The sequence below is a fragment of the Mustela nigripes genome, chromosome 16 (assembly GCF_022355385.1).
Source record: "Mustela nigripes isolate SB6536 chromosome 16, MUSNIG.SB6536, whole genome shotgun sequence".
NCBI lineage: Eukaryota > Metazoa > Chordata > Mammalia > Carnivora > Mustelidae > Mustela > Mustela nigripes.
This window is the reverse complement of record NC_081572.1, coordinates 35,198,625-35,215,786: the sequence shown is the minus strand read 5'-3', so window position 1 is coordinate 35,215,786 and position 17,162 is coordinate 35,198,625. Positions and strand designations below refer to the sequence as shown.

The 17,162-nt window shown below is 46.0% G+C and overlaps 1 protein-coding gene across 1 annotated transcript; it reads left to right on the top strand.

Moving 5' to 3' along the window:
- Positions 1-7,205: 7,205 nt before the first annotated feature.
- On the top strand, positions 7,206-16,447 carry CHCT1 (CHD1 helical C-terminal domain containing 1). The gene is made up of 6 exons (XM_059379340.1): positions 7,206-7,271; positions 8,469-8,570; positions 8,819-8,994; positions 9,411-9,510; positions 13,499-13,694; positions 16,173-16,447. The coding sequence occupies exons 1-6, from the start codon at positions 7,221-7,223 to the stop codon at positions 16,256-16,258; spliced, it is 711 nt and encodes a 236-aa protein (XP_059235323.1). The 5' UTR covers positions 7,206-7,220; the 3' UTR covers positions 16,259-16,447.
- Positions 16,448-17,162: the final 715 nt, after the last annotated feature.

Genomic DNA, 17,162 nt, shown 5'->3' with positions numbered 1-17,162 from the left:
ATTCAGCTCTGTTACCTATAAACCATGAAAGTCTAAAGTGCTTCTCCAATTTCTCCACAAATTTCCAAGAATTTATGTCATCATGGTTGTCTCTTCTGATCACGTTTTTTGCCTCTGCCACATTTTTTGCTCTCTACCATATCTTGTTGCTGCTCCTTATCTTTCACTGGCAGCCTGCACCTGAAATAGGATAGCCCAGCTTTTTTTTTTTTACTTCATCTTATTCTAAAACAGACACACATCTAAAGATGTCAAGTAGGGTAGACATGGAGGTTTGTTTGTTTGTTTTTAAAGATTTTATCTATCAGAGAGAGAGAGAACACAAGCAGGGGGAGCAGGGAACAGCAGGCAGAGGGAGAAGCAGGCTCCCCTGCTTCTCTGAGCAAGGAGTCGAAAGCAGGACTCAATCCCTGGACCCTGGGATCATGACCTGAGCCAAAGGCAGACTCTTGCTTGACCAGCTGAGCCACGCAGGCATCCTGACACAGAGAGTTCTAATGAAATGTTGCATCTCACACCTTACAGCAAACGAATACAACCTATATTCATCCCATGGGTCACCCTTCCCCAGGAGCGCCTTATGGGAAGTGCTGGAGTGTCATACCCAGCCTACCCAGCCTCCAGGTCATTCGAGGGTGACCCAGGCTAACATCATCTCTTTTGCAGGTTTCTATCTCTGTAATGCCCCCTCTTTCTTCCTCTCTCTTCTGACAGCCTTTTCTACATCAAAAACAAAACCAAAGGCCAAATTCTTCTCATTTTCTCTTTCAAAGCATCTTAATTCTCTCTTTTTGGTGACAAGGCTCCTTCCTTGGCCTCAGATCTCACCTTGTGCCTCCAGCTATAAAGTTGTTTCCTTTCCTAAAAGTAATTCCGGTGCTTGCTGTTAAGACAACAACATTTTTCTCCATTTGTCTTGGGAACAGCCATCCATTTTTTCATGTATTCAATTCAACAAACATTTATTGAGCTCCTAAAATAGAGATTTGGAGGACCGAAAGCTAATTTGAGTGGGGTTCTGCCTTCAGGGAGCTCATGGTCTCTAGAGAAAGGTGAAAGTTAACCAAACACTTCTTTGTGGCAGGCACACTGGTGGGACCTTTCCCCTGGGCCTTTTTTAAAAATATATTTTATTTATTTATTTGACAGAGAGAGATCACAAGTAGGCAGAGAGGAAGGCAGAGAGAGAGGATGAAGCAGGCTCCCTGCTGAGCAGAGAGCCCCTTGTGAGGTTTGATCCCAGAACCCTGAAATCATGACCTGAGCCAAAGGCAGAGGCTTAACCCACTGAGCCACCCAAGTGCCCCTCCCCTGAAAAATCTTTTAAAAAATTTTTAATTCTCAATTCACATATAACATTGTATTTATTTAAGGTGTGCGACATAATGACTATATATATAATATATATATATGATACATATGATTATATGAATATATATGGTGAAATCATTGCCACAATCAGTTATCAGTTTAAGTCAACCTCCATCCACTCACACAATGAACTATCTTCAATCCTCAGAGGAACTCTGTGTGATAAGTTTTGTTATTGCCTTTTTGCCATTGAGGAAATTATGGTTTGTGAAGAGTGGTATGCTGGCAAATGCTTAATGAACAGTTTGGTGAGGAGAAGAAGACACTGATTTGTAGTGGTTTTAATTTCTGTTGTATAAATACTGCCTCTGCACTGACGTTCTGTCACCAATGTATCACAACTCCATGTGCAGCTGGGAAGAAATGCTCGGCAGCACACGGTTACACAGTGTTCCTACATCACCTGTGCAACAGACAGAAATAACCGCCAGTGCAAAGATAACCATTAAATGTGGAAAAATAACCAGGAAGGGCTGACTGCTGAATATTATTTTGTCTTCAATGTGATTTCTTTAATTTTAAGTTGATATTTAACTTTATTTTTACAGAATTAATTTTTAATGGTGGCAAAAGATACATAACATCAAGTTTACCATTTCAACCTTTTTTGAGTGTGCAAGTTAGTGGCATTAAGTACACTCACAATTTTGTAGAGCTACCATTATTATCTATTTCCAGAACTTTTTTATCACCCCAAACAGAAACTCTGTAATTATTGTTCCTTCCTCCCAGATACCGGTAACTTCTATTCTACTTCTATCTCTCTGAATTTTCCTGATCCAGATATTTAATATAAGTAGAATCGTATAATATTCTGTTTTTTGGTATCTGGCTTATTTCATTTAGCACAATGTTTGCAAGGACTATCCATATTGCAGCATATATAAAAATTTCATTCCTTTTTATGGCTGAATAAAATTCTACTGTATGGATATACCACATTTTGTTTATCCACTCATCTGTTGATGGACATTTGGGCTGGTTCCACCTTTTGGCTGCTGTGAATAATGTTGCTATGAATACTAATGTACAAGTATGTATTTGAGTCCCTGCTTTCAATAACATGCAGTAATGTCTGTGTTTAACAAACAGCTGGCAAAATTCCTAAAAATTTAATAATTGTCTCTCATGAGTCTGTTAGAGCTAGCTCTCACACAACACTGGAGAGTCCATAATTTACCCAATTCGATCTAAACAAGGGCCAATTTGGGATTCATATCACCACACAGCATCTTCCAAATTTGTCTGATGAGTGGCTGGGACATATCAAAGTATTGATTCCCAGGCCCTCCTGGGAAATTCTGAATCTGAAAGTCTGAGACGAGGTAATTTTTCTCATCAGAATTTTTCTCAGCCTGAAACACCTGATATTAGGCCCCTACTCTCCAGTATCACCAAACCTAGGCCAAAGGCAGGGGGTACAACTCTGGTGCCCTAAAGGAGAGGTGGTAAGAGTAAGTCCTCTGGGGAGAACTCGTAGGACTTGTAGCAAATTTCGGGGCGGCATATTTTTTTTTTTCTCTCCAAAATCCTTCCCAGCTCCAATATTTGTTGGCCATACAATTCTCTCCTGCGCATCTCCCTGCCTCCCATCTTAGGAAAGAACACTTTCCAGAGAGAGGCGAGTGGAAATCATTAGGCCCAGCAATTTAACACCATCTCAGAAGTTTGCATATCATTAAATTGTTTAGAAACATGCTCTGAAGTTACAAGTTTGCCATTCTGTGGTGTTATTTTGATATCCTGACAAGATATTTTTAGAGCACATAAAGCCCAAATTAAAACATTGCTACAAAAAAGAAGAAAAAAACCCAAAGTGAAATTAAACCAGGGCTCCATAAATGGAAAACTACAGTAAATAGCAGATAGGAGTGAAGAAAAAAGTGCCAAATATTTTTGAGAACTATTCTGAGAGGAGATGAACAGATGCTGCTGATCGGCTTGCAGAGATGGGCCTGTGTCCTGCCAGGGTGAGAGAGAAAGGGGTCATGCCTGTAGGCTCTGCCCTGACAGGCTCTTGCCCCCAGATTAGTGCAGGGGGAACTTCCTTCCCGCTGGCTCAGGCTGCTGGCAGGGGGTGCAGTAAGTCACCTTTACTGGACATGGTCAGGGGTCCCACTGGCCTTCTCCTTAGTCATTGGTTTCTTGGGCCAGGTCTGGAATATGGTTAGTTAGACCTAAAATACCCTTGCCTTCTTCCTTTATCCTTTTTCTCTCCAGATCGATGTGTTTCTGGCATTTCTCAGATGACCTCCTTTTGTGTGCTTCCATGCGCTCAGATTTAAAGACCCACCCATAACGAGAAGGTCTACACCCTTAGATTAAATCTCTTAGATCTTTGGTTCTTAACTTCTTTAGGGCAACAAATCTCTCTGATTACCTGATGGAGGCAATAAATCCTTAAGGAGCTAGTTAAGAGTTTCAAAGGGTTTGTTGACTCCCCAAGGCCTATCGGTGGACCCCATGGCAGGAGACTCTGCCTTAGGTAGTAATAGAGTCACTCATGGTTTTGGGTTATGCCAAGGGATGCTTTGACCTTCAGCTGGGAACTGTCACATTTCCTCTAGATCCAGCACTCCAACTATGGTGTGAATTTGAATGCCCCCCCCCCATTTTCTTGGAGACTTGATACAATTCTAATTAGATAGTTCAGAACAAGGTCAAGGGGTTTCTTTTGCAATGTTAAGATACCCTTGGGTTTCTTATTAAAGAAAAGGATAGAGAGAGTCCTTTAGGGGAATAAAAAGTCTCTGAGTCACTGTCTAACCCAGAGAGAGAGATATGGAAAGATCTTTAAGTTTATGAGAGGACGTATGGGCAGTAGATGCCAAGAGTCATTTTCCTTGTCCCCTGAATTTAGGGCATACAACAAGATTTTTGTCCCTAGAGCATAGGGGTGAGACATAATGATTGTGAAGCCAGCCCATTGCCATCAAGGAATATACCATCCTGCATATAGTAGAGGGTGAACAGATTAACATCCTCACTTTTCCAACCTACCTGCCTGAAGTACCTGGCACTTAGAGTTTTTTAAATTAAAGATTGGAGGAATGACTCTGTTCAGTGAGTTGACTTGCTCTAGAGTGTCATTTTATGCTAACCAATTGGATTTTGGAGAATGTCTCCCAAAGACAATGGACTTTTGTTTTAATGTTGAGTATTGAGTCATTATTCCTAGCTGCTGGTAGGCTCAATTGCCTCTTCAGGCTACTCCCTATGCTAATAATAAAACCATTATGGGAACAGGACAGGTACCCAGAGTCTAGGACTTGGTGGAGGCTCTGGGAGGGAAAAGGAGAAATGGAGTGGGGTGAGGGAGAAGGCAAGGACAGGTTAATTTTGAGGTTCTGACTTACTTCCCCCTTCTGAATTGTAAATATTATTTGGGGCAGAGGAGGAATAGATTATATAATATCTATAATCAATTCCTTGTTTCTTTTTTTTACTGTTTTCTTCCAGTCTTAGTCCATATTCATGTCAACTTATCTGAGTTATAATGTAATACTCATTTGTGTTGTGTGTTTTAACTTAGCATTATATGACATTTTTAATGATGTTATTTATTCCTTATGAGTAACTTTTATTTTATTTTTTTTTTAAAGATTTTATTTATTTATTTGACAGACAGAGATGACAAGTAGGCAGAGAGGCAGGCAGAGAGAGAGAGAAAGGGAAGCAGGCTCCCTGTGGAGCAGAGAGCCTGATGCGGGGCTCGATCCCAGGACGCTGAGATCATGACCTGAGCCGAAGGCAGCGGCTTAACCCACTGAGCCACCCAGGCGCCCCCCTTATGAGTAACTTTTAAAAACAGACTCAGCTCTCCTTTTTTTCCCTGACTGTACATGTAAAGCATGTTATTTTTAGAAATGCAGACAATATGCAAAAAAGGTGAAAAATCACCCTTTATATTTTGAAGTGTATCCTTCCAGACTTTTTTCCTATGCATATATAAATACATACTTCCAAAAACAATCATCTCAGACACGTATTTTTAGTTCTTTCCACATCGTTAAATATAAAGTAGTAACTTTTAAAAAATTTTAATTAGTATTATGTAGATATAGAGTAATATTTTAATAATTAGTAGTATTTCAGTAGTATTTTTAAAATTAATTTTATTTACTATTTAATAAGAGTACTATTTTTAAGTATTGGTGTTCCACAACTTACCACAACTTATTTGCCCTTTCTTACTGATTGCATCTCATTGTTTCCAAATTGTCACCACTGTAACAGTCCTCTTTGCACACTTCATCTTTCCCTAGGACCAACTCCTAGCAGTAGAATTTGTGGGCCAAAGGGAATGTACATTTAACATTCTGAGTTGTTCCCAGCTGAAGTGTATAAGAGAGCCCCCTTTCCCTTACTCTTGCCAATACAATTTCCTTCTTAATAGCCACAAAAGAGTCCTGGATTAATCTCAGCACAACAGGCTTTCCAGTTTGGAGAAGAGCCACATTCCCCGGGGCCTGTCCCCAGCCACAGTGTCCTTGTCGTGTGCGGGTACCGCCGCCAGATGGCAAGAGAGAGAGAGAGAGAGAAAGAAAGAAAGAATGAGAGAGAGAGAGAGAGAATGAGAGAGAGAGAGGCAGGCCTGGGAGGACTTCGCAGGGCGGGGTGGGGATCCCAGCCCGGCTCCGTTGGCCACCGCGCTGCGACCGAGTGCCGGCGAAGGCAGAGTAGGAGCGGGAAGTAGGGACTTGGAGGGGGAACGAAACGGGACGTGGAGCTCAGCGCCCTCGGGAAGAACATACAGGCTGTGTAAGCCGAGGCTGCAACGGTCTCATCAGCGCCGAACCCCGCCGTGCGCCTATGGAGGCGGCGATCGGACGCGAGGGCCGCGTTAGGGGGCGAGGTCGGGCTGGGATTGCGCGCCTCCCAGCGCCTCCGGGCTCAGCGGGCCAGCCAGACGCCCCAGCTCAAGCGGCTGCACTGCCTCCCGCGGCCCTGGATCCCCCGACGGCGGCGTCGGGGGCGGGGAGAGGGGGTGGGAAGGCTAGGGCGGTCCGGATCTGACCCGGCGCCCCGCGCCCCACTGAGTGGCCTTGGACCTGAGGCAAGTCATCGGACTTCTCTGCGTCTCGGCTCCTCTTCTGTGAACTGGGATCACTGCGGGGACCCACATCAGAGAAGACTGTTGTGAGGCTCAACTGCATTTTTTTTTTTTTTTGCAACCTCCCTAAAAACGCTATCACCGTTCAACCAACGCCCAACACAACTGGCTTATTAACCTCCCGGAGGCTACGGAGGAATAAAAGAGAAGACCGGTCTCCGTAGAGGCTTACTGTATTCCATTCTCTCCGAGCACCCTCTAGACCTTCATCCCCAAACCAGAAAGAAACGTTAAAAACCATGGCCCTCATCTCGGGGAACCCACGGTGTAACTGAGGAGTCATGAGTGAAACACACGCAGGAAAATCACTACAAAGGTCTTACCAGGGGTCACAATCACCGGTATCTCCCGAGAGAAAGGGTTCCAGCCCCTCCTGGCCCGTGGGGAGCTCTGACAAAGTCCTGGGTCTACCCAGCACATCTTGCTCGCTTCCCGAATTCCATTCCCAGTTGAAGGAGGTGGCTGGTGGCCACCCCCATCCATTCCCAGTTGAAGGAGGTGGCTGGTGGCCACCCCCATCCATTCCCAGTTGAAGGAGGTGGCTGGTGGGCCACCCCCAAGAACAAGGGCATGGGAGGGGGAGGGGAGCTGTGTTGGTGGTTGCCATGGTTTTGGCTCTGAGTTCTGGAGCCAACCTGCTCACTCCCTGAGACTCTCAGGTCACAGAAGCAGTAGGTCAGAAGCTTGAGGGGACAGAAGGAGCGTCACTCTGAAGGCCACCAGTGCACCTGTTGAGATGGAGGCCTCAGATGGGCAAGGGGCTGAAGGGGACAAGCCACCAAAGAAGGTGAAATGGGGCTAGGTCGGTGAGGGAAGGAAGAAAGGAGGGTCCTTGAGGGGCTGGTCTTGGAAAGCAGAGAACATGAAATTCAGGGAAGAAAAGAAGAAGAAAAGATGGTGATGTATGAGCTAGCAGGAGACCAAAGGAACAAGAGGTTAATTCATTCAAACAGATGTTTATCGAAGACATATATTCAGGGCAAGATGACTGTTGGTTGTGCAGACACAAGTGCTTGTATATGTGTCTGCATGTGTGTGTGTACACCTGTGTTATGGTCTGCGTGCTTGGTTGTGTGGTGTGAGTGGTGTGTTTACGGAGTCGATCTGCCCAAGTCCCCTCGCTCTGGGGCCCAGAGAAGCCCAGGTTCCATACTCATTCTGTTTGCCTTCCTCCCTTTCCCTGGTCTCTGCCTTCAGAGTGGTCTGGGCCTGGGTCTTCCTTGTTCCCCCTGAACACAGGCAGGAATTAATCCTCACTTTTCTGAGAGGATTTTGCAAAGTCAGGTGCAAACTCTACTGTGTCAGTCTAATCCTGTGCTCTGACTTCAAGTATTATTTTACAGCCACTTTGTCTTAATTAATTTTCAGGTTTTTTGGGGTTTTTTGTTTTTTGTTTGTTTTTTGGCCCCACATTTCCTATCAGAAAGCTCCTTCTCATTACCATCACCATCACATGCTTTCCCAAGTACCAACACACCACTCACACCACACAACCAAGCACATTACTGTGGCTTGATGCTAAAGTTTAGAGGCAGGCCTAGGACTTAGGTGTTCAGTAAATGTTCGCAGAATGAATGAGTGAATGACTCCCTGCTCATTCCCCCAAGGTGTCCCTTCAATCTCTTGGTGCCTCAAAGTATTCTCGTCTATAACCAGGAATAATGATAGTTCACCTCACAGAATTTGTGTGAGAATAAAATGAGTTCATGTTTATCAAGTGCTTTGCAAAAGTAGCTACAATACTGTGCTCTAAAGATTATAAAAGAAATGGGTAGGGCATTCTAGGTTTTCTAAGCAGGGATCTTCACAGATGGGTTTCTTTGTTGAGGGCTTCCTTGCCTCCAGGCTGGGCCAAGAAAGAGGTCCTAGGGAAAACAGAGAAGGGCTTTGACTGGAATTTGGACCACTGGTTGTCTCGCACTGGCCCCCTGAGAAGCACTCATCTAAACCCCCCAGCTGACTGCTGCCCCCTGCCTCCTCCTAGGTGACAGATGTACCCTGCTTAGAGAAGAGCTCTGGCACCACCTCCACTGGGAGCTCACTTATACGCCATGCCAAGGGCCTGGGTCAGGACACCTTCAAAATAGTGAGTAAGGGACTCTGTCCCTCCTACAGGCTGGGAGACCTGAGTCGGAAATTGGCAGGCCTCAGACCCATACTTTCTGTCCCACTTGTCACGGCCTTGGCAAGGAAGTGGGGTAAGACCTTGACAAGAGCCTCCTTACTTAACCCACTTAACACTTCCTGGCCCATAATGGTTTCTGGTTGCTTGGGGCTGCCCATCTGCCTCTTTTTTTCTTCTATGGTCTCTCACATCACCTGTTGCCTCCACAGTGTAAAGAATATCTAAGGCCACTGAAGAAGTTTCTGCGAAAGTTGCACCTGCCCAGGGACCTTCCCCAGAAGAAGAAGCTAAAGTACATGAAGCAGAGCCTGCTGGTCCTAGGGGACCACATCAACACTTTTCTGCAGCACTACTGCCGAACCTGGGAGATCAAGCACTGGAGGAAGTAGGGCAGCCTCCTTGTCCTTCCCACTATAGCCATTCCTGGGCCCTGCCAATTCAAGGACACAGCTCAGTCAACTCCCAGAGTATTTCATCTTTATGTGAAAGAGTGAGGATCCTGGAGCAAGCTTGGTGAAGAAGGGGTGGAGAGAAGAGGGTCCTCTAGTTATTCAGGGCAGAGCTGATTCACACAGCTTGCCCACACAGTGGACAAAGAACTCTCTTGACCCTGTCATTGAACAACTGCTGCAAGATAGGGAGTTCAAGGTTTAGCAAATCTCCAGCTCTCCATGTCCCTGACCAAACCCAAGGAGGCAGCACATGGTCTGTTTCTCCCTGTGTGGGTCCTGGACACAAGACAGACACTGAAGGGAAAGGGCCTGTGCTCTGCCTCCCTCAGCCTTGGTTTCTCCCCCGCAGGATGCTCTGGCGATTTGTTTCTCTATTCTCAGAATTGGAGGCAAAACAACTTCGCAGGCTCTACAAGTACACCAAGAGCAACCAGACAGCGAAGTTCCTGGTGAGGCGCTCAGGAAAGCTCCTCCCGGGCCCAGCTGAGGGTTGGCTGGTGTGTTCTTGGATTTTGGGGGGAGGCCTGGGGCTGAGGGGGCCCTTTCATACTGCCAGCAGCCCTTGACTTGTTTCCACACTCACTGCCTCAGGAAGACCCCCACAGGGGGCAAAGGGGCTGAAGAGGGCAGAGGCTTGGCTTCAAGTTCTTGGTAGCTCTCCACACCCACACTCTGAGGTGGACAGGTGCAGGGACATTCCTGAGGAGCTTTGGGTGGGGATGGTGGAGGCCAGACAGAGAGGCTCAGCCAGCTTGGGGAAGGCTCAAATCACTATTGACAGAAGCTGGCCTGGCTTTGCTCAGAAACAGTGACTCTCAAACATTTTTGACTCAAGTCATGTTCACCCTCTTAAAAACCTAGTGAGAAGGGCGCCTGGGTGGCTCAGTGGTTAAGCCGCTGCCTTCGGCTCAGGTCATGATCTCAGGGTCCTGGGATCGAGTCCCGCATCGGGCTTTCTGCTCAGCAGGAAGCCTGCTTCCTCCTCTCTCTCTCTCTCTGCCTGCCTCTCTGCCTACTTGTGATTTCTCTCTGTCAAATAAATAAATAAAATCTTTAAAAAAAAAAAAAAAAAACCTAGTGAGAAGCCCAAAAAGCATTTGTTTATGTAGGTTATAGCTATTGATATTTGCCCTATTAGAAATTAAAAATTAAAACTAAAGAAAAAACTTCAAAATATGTACTCACTAATCCATTTTAAAAGAAAAACAAGGACCCTGTTACATTTTAACATAAATAGTTTTTACAAGAAATATCTATATTTTCCAAAACAAAACAAAACAAAAATGTAGTAAGAAGAGTAGCATTGTCTGACGTTTTCGCAAATCTCTTTAGTGTCTGACTTAACAGAAAACAGATGCTTCTGCAGTCTCTTGTGATATGTGATTTGGTTGTAGTACATGAAGAAAACCCAGCCTGGGATGCCTGGGTGGCTCAGTCAGTTGAGCATCTGCCCTCAGTTCAGGTTATGATCCCAGGGTCCTGGGATCTAGCCCCGCATCTGGCTCATTGCTCAGTGGGGAGCCTGCTTTGCCCTCTGCCTGCTTCTCCCTTTATTGTGTGCTCTCTCTCTCTCTCTGACAAATCTTAAAAAAGAAGAAGAAGGAGAAAGAGAAGGAGAAGAAAAAAGCCCAGCCTGTACCAACATATAGTTAGAGAAGAGAGTATTTTACTAACATTTTTAGATAGTTGTGGATATTCTTCTTTGATACCACACCAAAATCCAACAAGTGGCAGCTACTTAGTAGCAATATGGAGTCTGAAACCTATCAATGAATGTTTTAAAATATAAATATATATCCTTTTAGGTTTACAGAAAATTTGGGTAGAAAGTACAGAGATTTCCTGCATGCTAACCCCTCCTGCTTCCCTCGCTTATTAGCGCCTTGCATTAGAGGGGTATGTTTATTACCATCATTGGGGCAGTATTGACACATTATTTAGGACACACTATTAACTAAATAATGTCCATAGTTTACATTAGGGCCCACTCTTTGTGTTGTGCGTCTATAGATTCTTTTTTTCCAAAGATTTTATTTATTTACTTATTTAATTTTATTTATTATCAATTGTTTATTTTTATCAGTTATTTTATTTATTTATTTTATTTATCTCTCTATTTGAGAGAGAGAGAGAGATACAGAGAAAGAGAGCATAAGCAGGGAGCAGAGGGAGAAGCTCTCCTCCAAGCAGGGAGCCTAACGCAGGGCTCCATCCCAGGACCCTGGGATCATGATCTGAGCCAAAGGCCAACTCTTAATTGAGTCACCCAGGCACCCCTGATAGGTTTTGATGATTGCATACTGACCTGTGCCCACCGTTACAATATAAAACAGAATAGTTTCACTGGAAAAACTGCTCCAGTAGTCATCCCTCCATCATTTCCTCCAAACTCCTGGCAACCATTGATTTTTTTTTTCTTTAACTGTCTCAATGGTTTTGCCTTTTCCAGCATATCCTACAATTGGAATCGTACAGTATGTGGCTTCCTCAGATTTGCATCAATGACCTTTTCACACTGGGTTCATTAGAATCCATTGGTTTCTCTCCTGCACTTTGAGTAGGCCCCACTTTTCAGGGGGTAAGCGAGGTTAAAATATTTTGTGTCCCCAGGGGTTCACAGAGCACCGTTTGAGAATCACGAGTTTGAAATAAGAATCATAGGTAACCGTTTCTCCGTGCGAGGCACTTTATTTTCCCTCCTGTCATCCTCAAAAGCAACCCTACCTGGTAATTACAAGTAGTGTCCACAGTGTGTAAATGAAGAGGCCAAGCTCTATACAAGAGCTGTAAAGTAACATGATCCAGACCACACAGCAAATGAAGGGAAAAGCTGGGTTCAGAGGAAAGCCCTGCTCTAACTGCAGCTCCCCGCTCTAGCTACCTGGCTTTAACAAAATCCCCTCTCCCTTCAGGTCTCTGTTTCTTCCTCTGAACATGAATGGGTGGATCCTTTCAGGGGCTCTGAATATGAGGTGTTGACATTTTAGTGATTTCTGGGTTTCACTGGCCAGGAAAATTTCAAAAGATATTTTTAGGCTCTCGATTTTAATTTTGCCAAAGACTTTAAAACAAATACCGTAGTTTCATTAAAAACAAATAAGACACTCTAACTCTAGGTTAAGGGACACATGAAAAGATGCTCCACATCACTCACCTCAGGGAAATAGGAAAATGACAACGAGGTGCACCTCAGACCCGTCAGAATGGTTAAAATTAACAACACAGGAAACAACAGGTGCTGGTGAGGATGCGAAGAAAAAGGAACCACCATGCACATTAGGGAAGGGAAACTGGTGCAGCCACTGTGGAAAACAGTATGGAGGTTCCTCTAAAAGTTAAACATACTACCTTGTGACCCAGCAATTGCACGACGACTAGGTATTTACCCAGAGGAAACAAAATGATTTGAAGGGGCTCGTGCACCCCGATGTTTACAGCAACATTATCAACAATAGCCAAATTATGCAAAAAGCCCAAATGTCCATTGACTGATAAATGGATAAAGATGTGATATATATATATATATATATATATATAATATATGATATATATGATAAGATCAGCCATCCAAAAGAAGGAAAGCTTGCCATTTGCCGTGGCATGGATAGAGCTAGAGTGCATTATGCTAAGCGAAGTAAGTCAGTCACAGAAAGAAAAACACCATCTGATTTCACTCATGTGGAATTTAAGGGACAAAACAGATAAACACAGGGAAAGGGGAAAAAAGAGGGAAGCAAACCATAAGAGACTCTTACCTATGGAGAACTCTTAAATACAGAGATATTGAGAACTATAGCCGCTGAGGGGTGCTGGAGGAGAGAGGTGGGGGACAGGCCAGATGGGTGATTGGGATTAAGGAGGACACTTGTGATGAGCAATGGGTGTTATACGGAAGTGACGAATCACTAAATCCTACCAGGGAAACCATTTTTTTTTTTTAAGATTTTATTTATTGATTTGATAGAGATCACAAGTAGGCAGAGAGGCAGGCAGAGCGAGAGGGGGAAGCAGGCTCCCTGCTGAGCAGAGAGCCCGATGTGGGGCTCGATCCCAGGACCCTGAGATCATGACCTGAGCCGAAGGCAGCGGCTTAACCCACTGAGCCACCCAGACACCCCGAAACCATTATTTTTTATGCTATATTAACTAGAATTTAAATAAAAAGTTGAAGCAAATAAAGACACTATATTTCACTCTAAATAGAGGAGGAGGACTTATATTAAAGAACCACCCAGGAAGGAACTGTTGGCAGCCTGGCCTCAGTGTCCGCAGGGTCCTGCCTCTCCCCACTCTGTGACTCATTCCTCCAGCTGGCAAGGCAGGGGGTGAGGGGCGGCCAGACCGCAGTAGTTTCCTCTCTCACAGGCAGGGCTGGGGCTCTGGAAGGTGGGGGCCGCTCTCCTCCACACCCTCCTCAACGTTACGTGCCCATTGCAGGTGGCGTTCTGCCCCTTGGACGCACCGGAGAGCTCCTTGCTGGCCGACCAGGAAGACAGTCTGCCCAAACTCTGCAGTGCCTGGGGCCTGCACAGCAACATCAGCGGCATGAAGGAGAGGCTGTCCAAGATGCAGGCCCCTGGCCCAGAGGCCTCCCTGCTGGGGGAGCCCACATCCGGGGCCCAGGGCGGGCCAGGTAATGCCCACAGGGGTGGGGGCCTGCCTGGAGGAGGGGCCTCCGAGGCTGGGCTGCAACTGGGGATGCTTATCCTAGGAAGTTTGAAGTGTAGAGATAAGTGTAAAAGGGGAGAGAGGAAAATCACCCATTCCCCAAGGCTCTGACCGGTCAAGAGTTTGATGTGTTTCCCTCAGCGTTCTGCAGGACTTCCCTCTGGGGGTCTCATGATACATACTGTTTTGGATCCTGAATGTTTCAGGGAACAGTCTGAATGAAGCCACTCTCCTATGGGAGAGCTTTCTAGCAGTCAGGGGTGGGGACTCCCAGGAAGGGTCCAAGCAGAGGCAGGAAGCCTGCTCTCGGTGTCGGGTGGGGTATGGTTTAAGGGACAGGTTCATTCCCACAGTGGGGAGAAAGTTGAGTCAGATGGCCTGAAAATGGCCTTGCCAGCAGCCTTGGTCTCTGCCACGACTGCCCTGCTTGGGCCTCTGGACAGGGGCTCTTCAGTGAGGCATCCCAGCCAAGGTTGGAACCTATGAAGGTCCCTCCTTGTGCCGAATTCAAAGGAACAAAGCCACTTATCATTCCCGCTTCTGTATCTGGCTTCTGGGACCACAGTTAGCTGCTCTTGCTTCGCTACTGGGGGAGAAAGTGAAGGCAAACAGGGTGGTGTAGGAGCGCATGGTGTGGTCCTAAATTGACCCCAGGTACTCCTCTGAGGGTCAGGCTAGCTGGGAGTGATGTAGGCCCGCGCCACTCAAGGGGACTTGTCCAGGAGTCACAGCTGCCCTGAGTGGGAGAGCAGGAGGGAAAACGGTGCAGGGGCAGTAGGCATGAGTCAAGAAATTACCGAGGCTCAGAACCCTGTCTGGGCTCCATGAAGGCCCTTGGTCCTGGTGCCTAGAGTTTAAACTGAGGAAGCAAAATACACAATGAATTGTCTATTTTTCATTGTGAAATGAAGGCCAGCCCATCATCAAGGCCACAACAGTTCATGAATCCCATAAGGAAAGCGAGCTCTGGGCTTTGGGGCTAACCTTTTCCCAAACCAGTGCTTGGTATCTCTTCATTTCACCTAACCCTAACCCCTGCAACAACCTCAGGAGATGGGTATTATCCCCCTTTCACAATGAGCCATTTACAAATTTACAATTTACAGATGAGCCATCCAAGGCCATAGGGCAAAGGGTAGGACAAGGCTGGTTGGAGGAGGTAACTCTGGGACCGGCTTTAAAGAAAGGCAAGAGGAGGAGAGGAAGAGGGATAAGGGAGGGAAAGAGAGGGAGGAAAGGTGTGTGCAGAGGTGAGGGGCGATGAGCAGATAGTCTGGGCCTGGAGGTGAATGAAAGAGCAGGTTGGAGAAGTGCAGGACAGGGGCGTAATAGGAAAAAGCCTTGGAGGGTGGGCTAAGAACATTGACTTTCATGGAATTCTTAAAATAACATTTTGTTCTTACAAACATAAGCAGAGCATGGAAAGTAAGTAATACCAATAGGCAAAAATAAGAAAATGTAGACATATATTGTCCTCACTACTGCTAGCACTTTCCAAATGTTTTTTATACACTTAAATTCATGTATTTTAGCCAAATGAGACCTCACTGCATAGGATTTTGACTGGAACTTGCTTTTTTCAGTTAGTTAGGTCAGCATTCCATGTCAATGTTTTCATCTAATGGTTGGATTAAGTACTTCTTATTCACATTTTTCCAGTAGCCCAAGACATTTTTTGCAACGATTTCCCACTCCTGCATTTGCACCTGGTCACATCTCTTCCATCTCTTTGAACTCAACAAAATTCCCCTTTTCACAATCTGACTCGTTGAAGAGATCAGGCCATTGTTCTGCAGAATGTTCCACTTTTGACTCTTGTTACTTCCTTTTGGCATTTTTAAAAAGCTTGTTCCTCTGTGCATAAACAGGACTTTAGATCGAAAGTCCTGATGAAGTCCCGTTCACCATTTGTTTTCCTGGGATACAGACCAGGTTGTGTTCCTCACATTGTGTTACATGACAGAGCCCATGCTGTCTGGAGGGCCCGCCGTGAAGGGGTTTTGATCAATCAATCACTCAGTCCATCTGTGATATTAAAGGTAACCTTCATGGTGTTTCTTTGGCACCATGTTCAAAAGTCAGTTTTTAAGTAAAAAGCTGGCAGTGGGGTTCACAAATAGTCCGGCCGCCTAGTCGTGGGAACTGGGGCCTGAAAGCTGAGACAGGTGTGGGGAGGACTGAGAGTCAAGCAACATGGTCTAGTCCTGACTCTGACCCTCACTTGCCTAGGGCTTTGGGCAGGGTGGGCTCTGTGCTTGGGTGAGATTCCTCATCTGTAAATCGGGGCGACACCATCTTCCCCTGCCACAGGATGTCTGTGAGAAATCTGTGAGGAAGGGGCAGAAGTTGCAAGTGAAGATAAGATTTTGTCGTCCTTGCCCTCCATGTTACAGACTGAGATTCTCTGTGATATTATCAGGACTGTGTCACCTTCCCTCTTCAGGTTCTCTAAGGAAACTTCCTCAAAAAACAAAACTCAGAAGGAAGAGGATTGAGGAAGCCCCCGAGACTCCAGAGACCTGCGCGTGAGAACAGCCAGGCAGGCCGGGGTGCGGGGCCAGCTTGTCCTGGCTCCCAGAGCACTTGGTCTTGTCTTCAACACCTCTGCACCCTGGGGGCTGGGGGCCAAGGAGGGGAAAGACGAAAACTGTCTGTCAAAAGGATGTTCAGATCTTAGTTATGTCTAAATGGGGCGGGGAAATAAACATCCTTAAGACAGTTCCACCGTACTTGATTAACAGTTATCATGCATTCATTCACTTTTTTAATTTATTAAAAGAATACTTGCCAGATACTTTCTGGGCGGCAGGTGCCCCACGCGAGCACAAATGAATAAGAGGCGATCGCTTGCATCGTGGCCATCCATCACCATCTAGTGTGGGAGACATACAAGGAGAGCGGTTACAGTGGGTTGAGGCCGGTATCAAAGGAGTGATGCGTGCCAGGGAGGGTGCAGTAGGGAGGGGAGCTGGCCTGGAGTGAGAGAGGGAGAATTCGGGCAGCCTGCCCCTATCTTCCGCCCTTGGTCTTCTGGGTTTACTGGGTGGCCCGTGGAGTGGGGAGGCGACTGGCAGTGGAATGAGCTGGTGTGACCTGGCGCCTGGGGAGAGACTCTGCCGCCCCCTCCCCCACCACATGCAAAGTGCACAGGAGGGAGAAGCCAGAGAGTCAAGGAGAAACCACATCAGTAGTTGCAGCTAGAATGATGGGTCCAACTCGTGGTCAAAATAAGCAGCTGCCTGCGAAATTCGGACCCCTGGTGTGTTGTTTGCCCTCTTGTGGTCTACTTACTGTTTAAAACAGTAAAACGAAACAACAAAAAACAGTTGCCAATATTAACTCGATACATTCCACATTAAAAACAACAAACCGCAACAGATTTCTGGCTTTTCAGGACTTGCCACACGTGGGTGTGCCTCCCCACGAAGGGCAC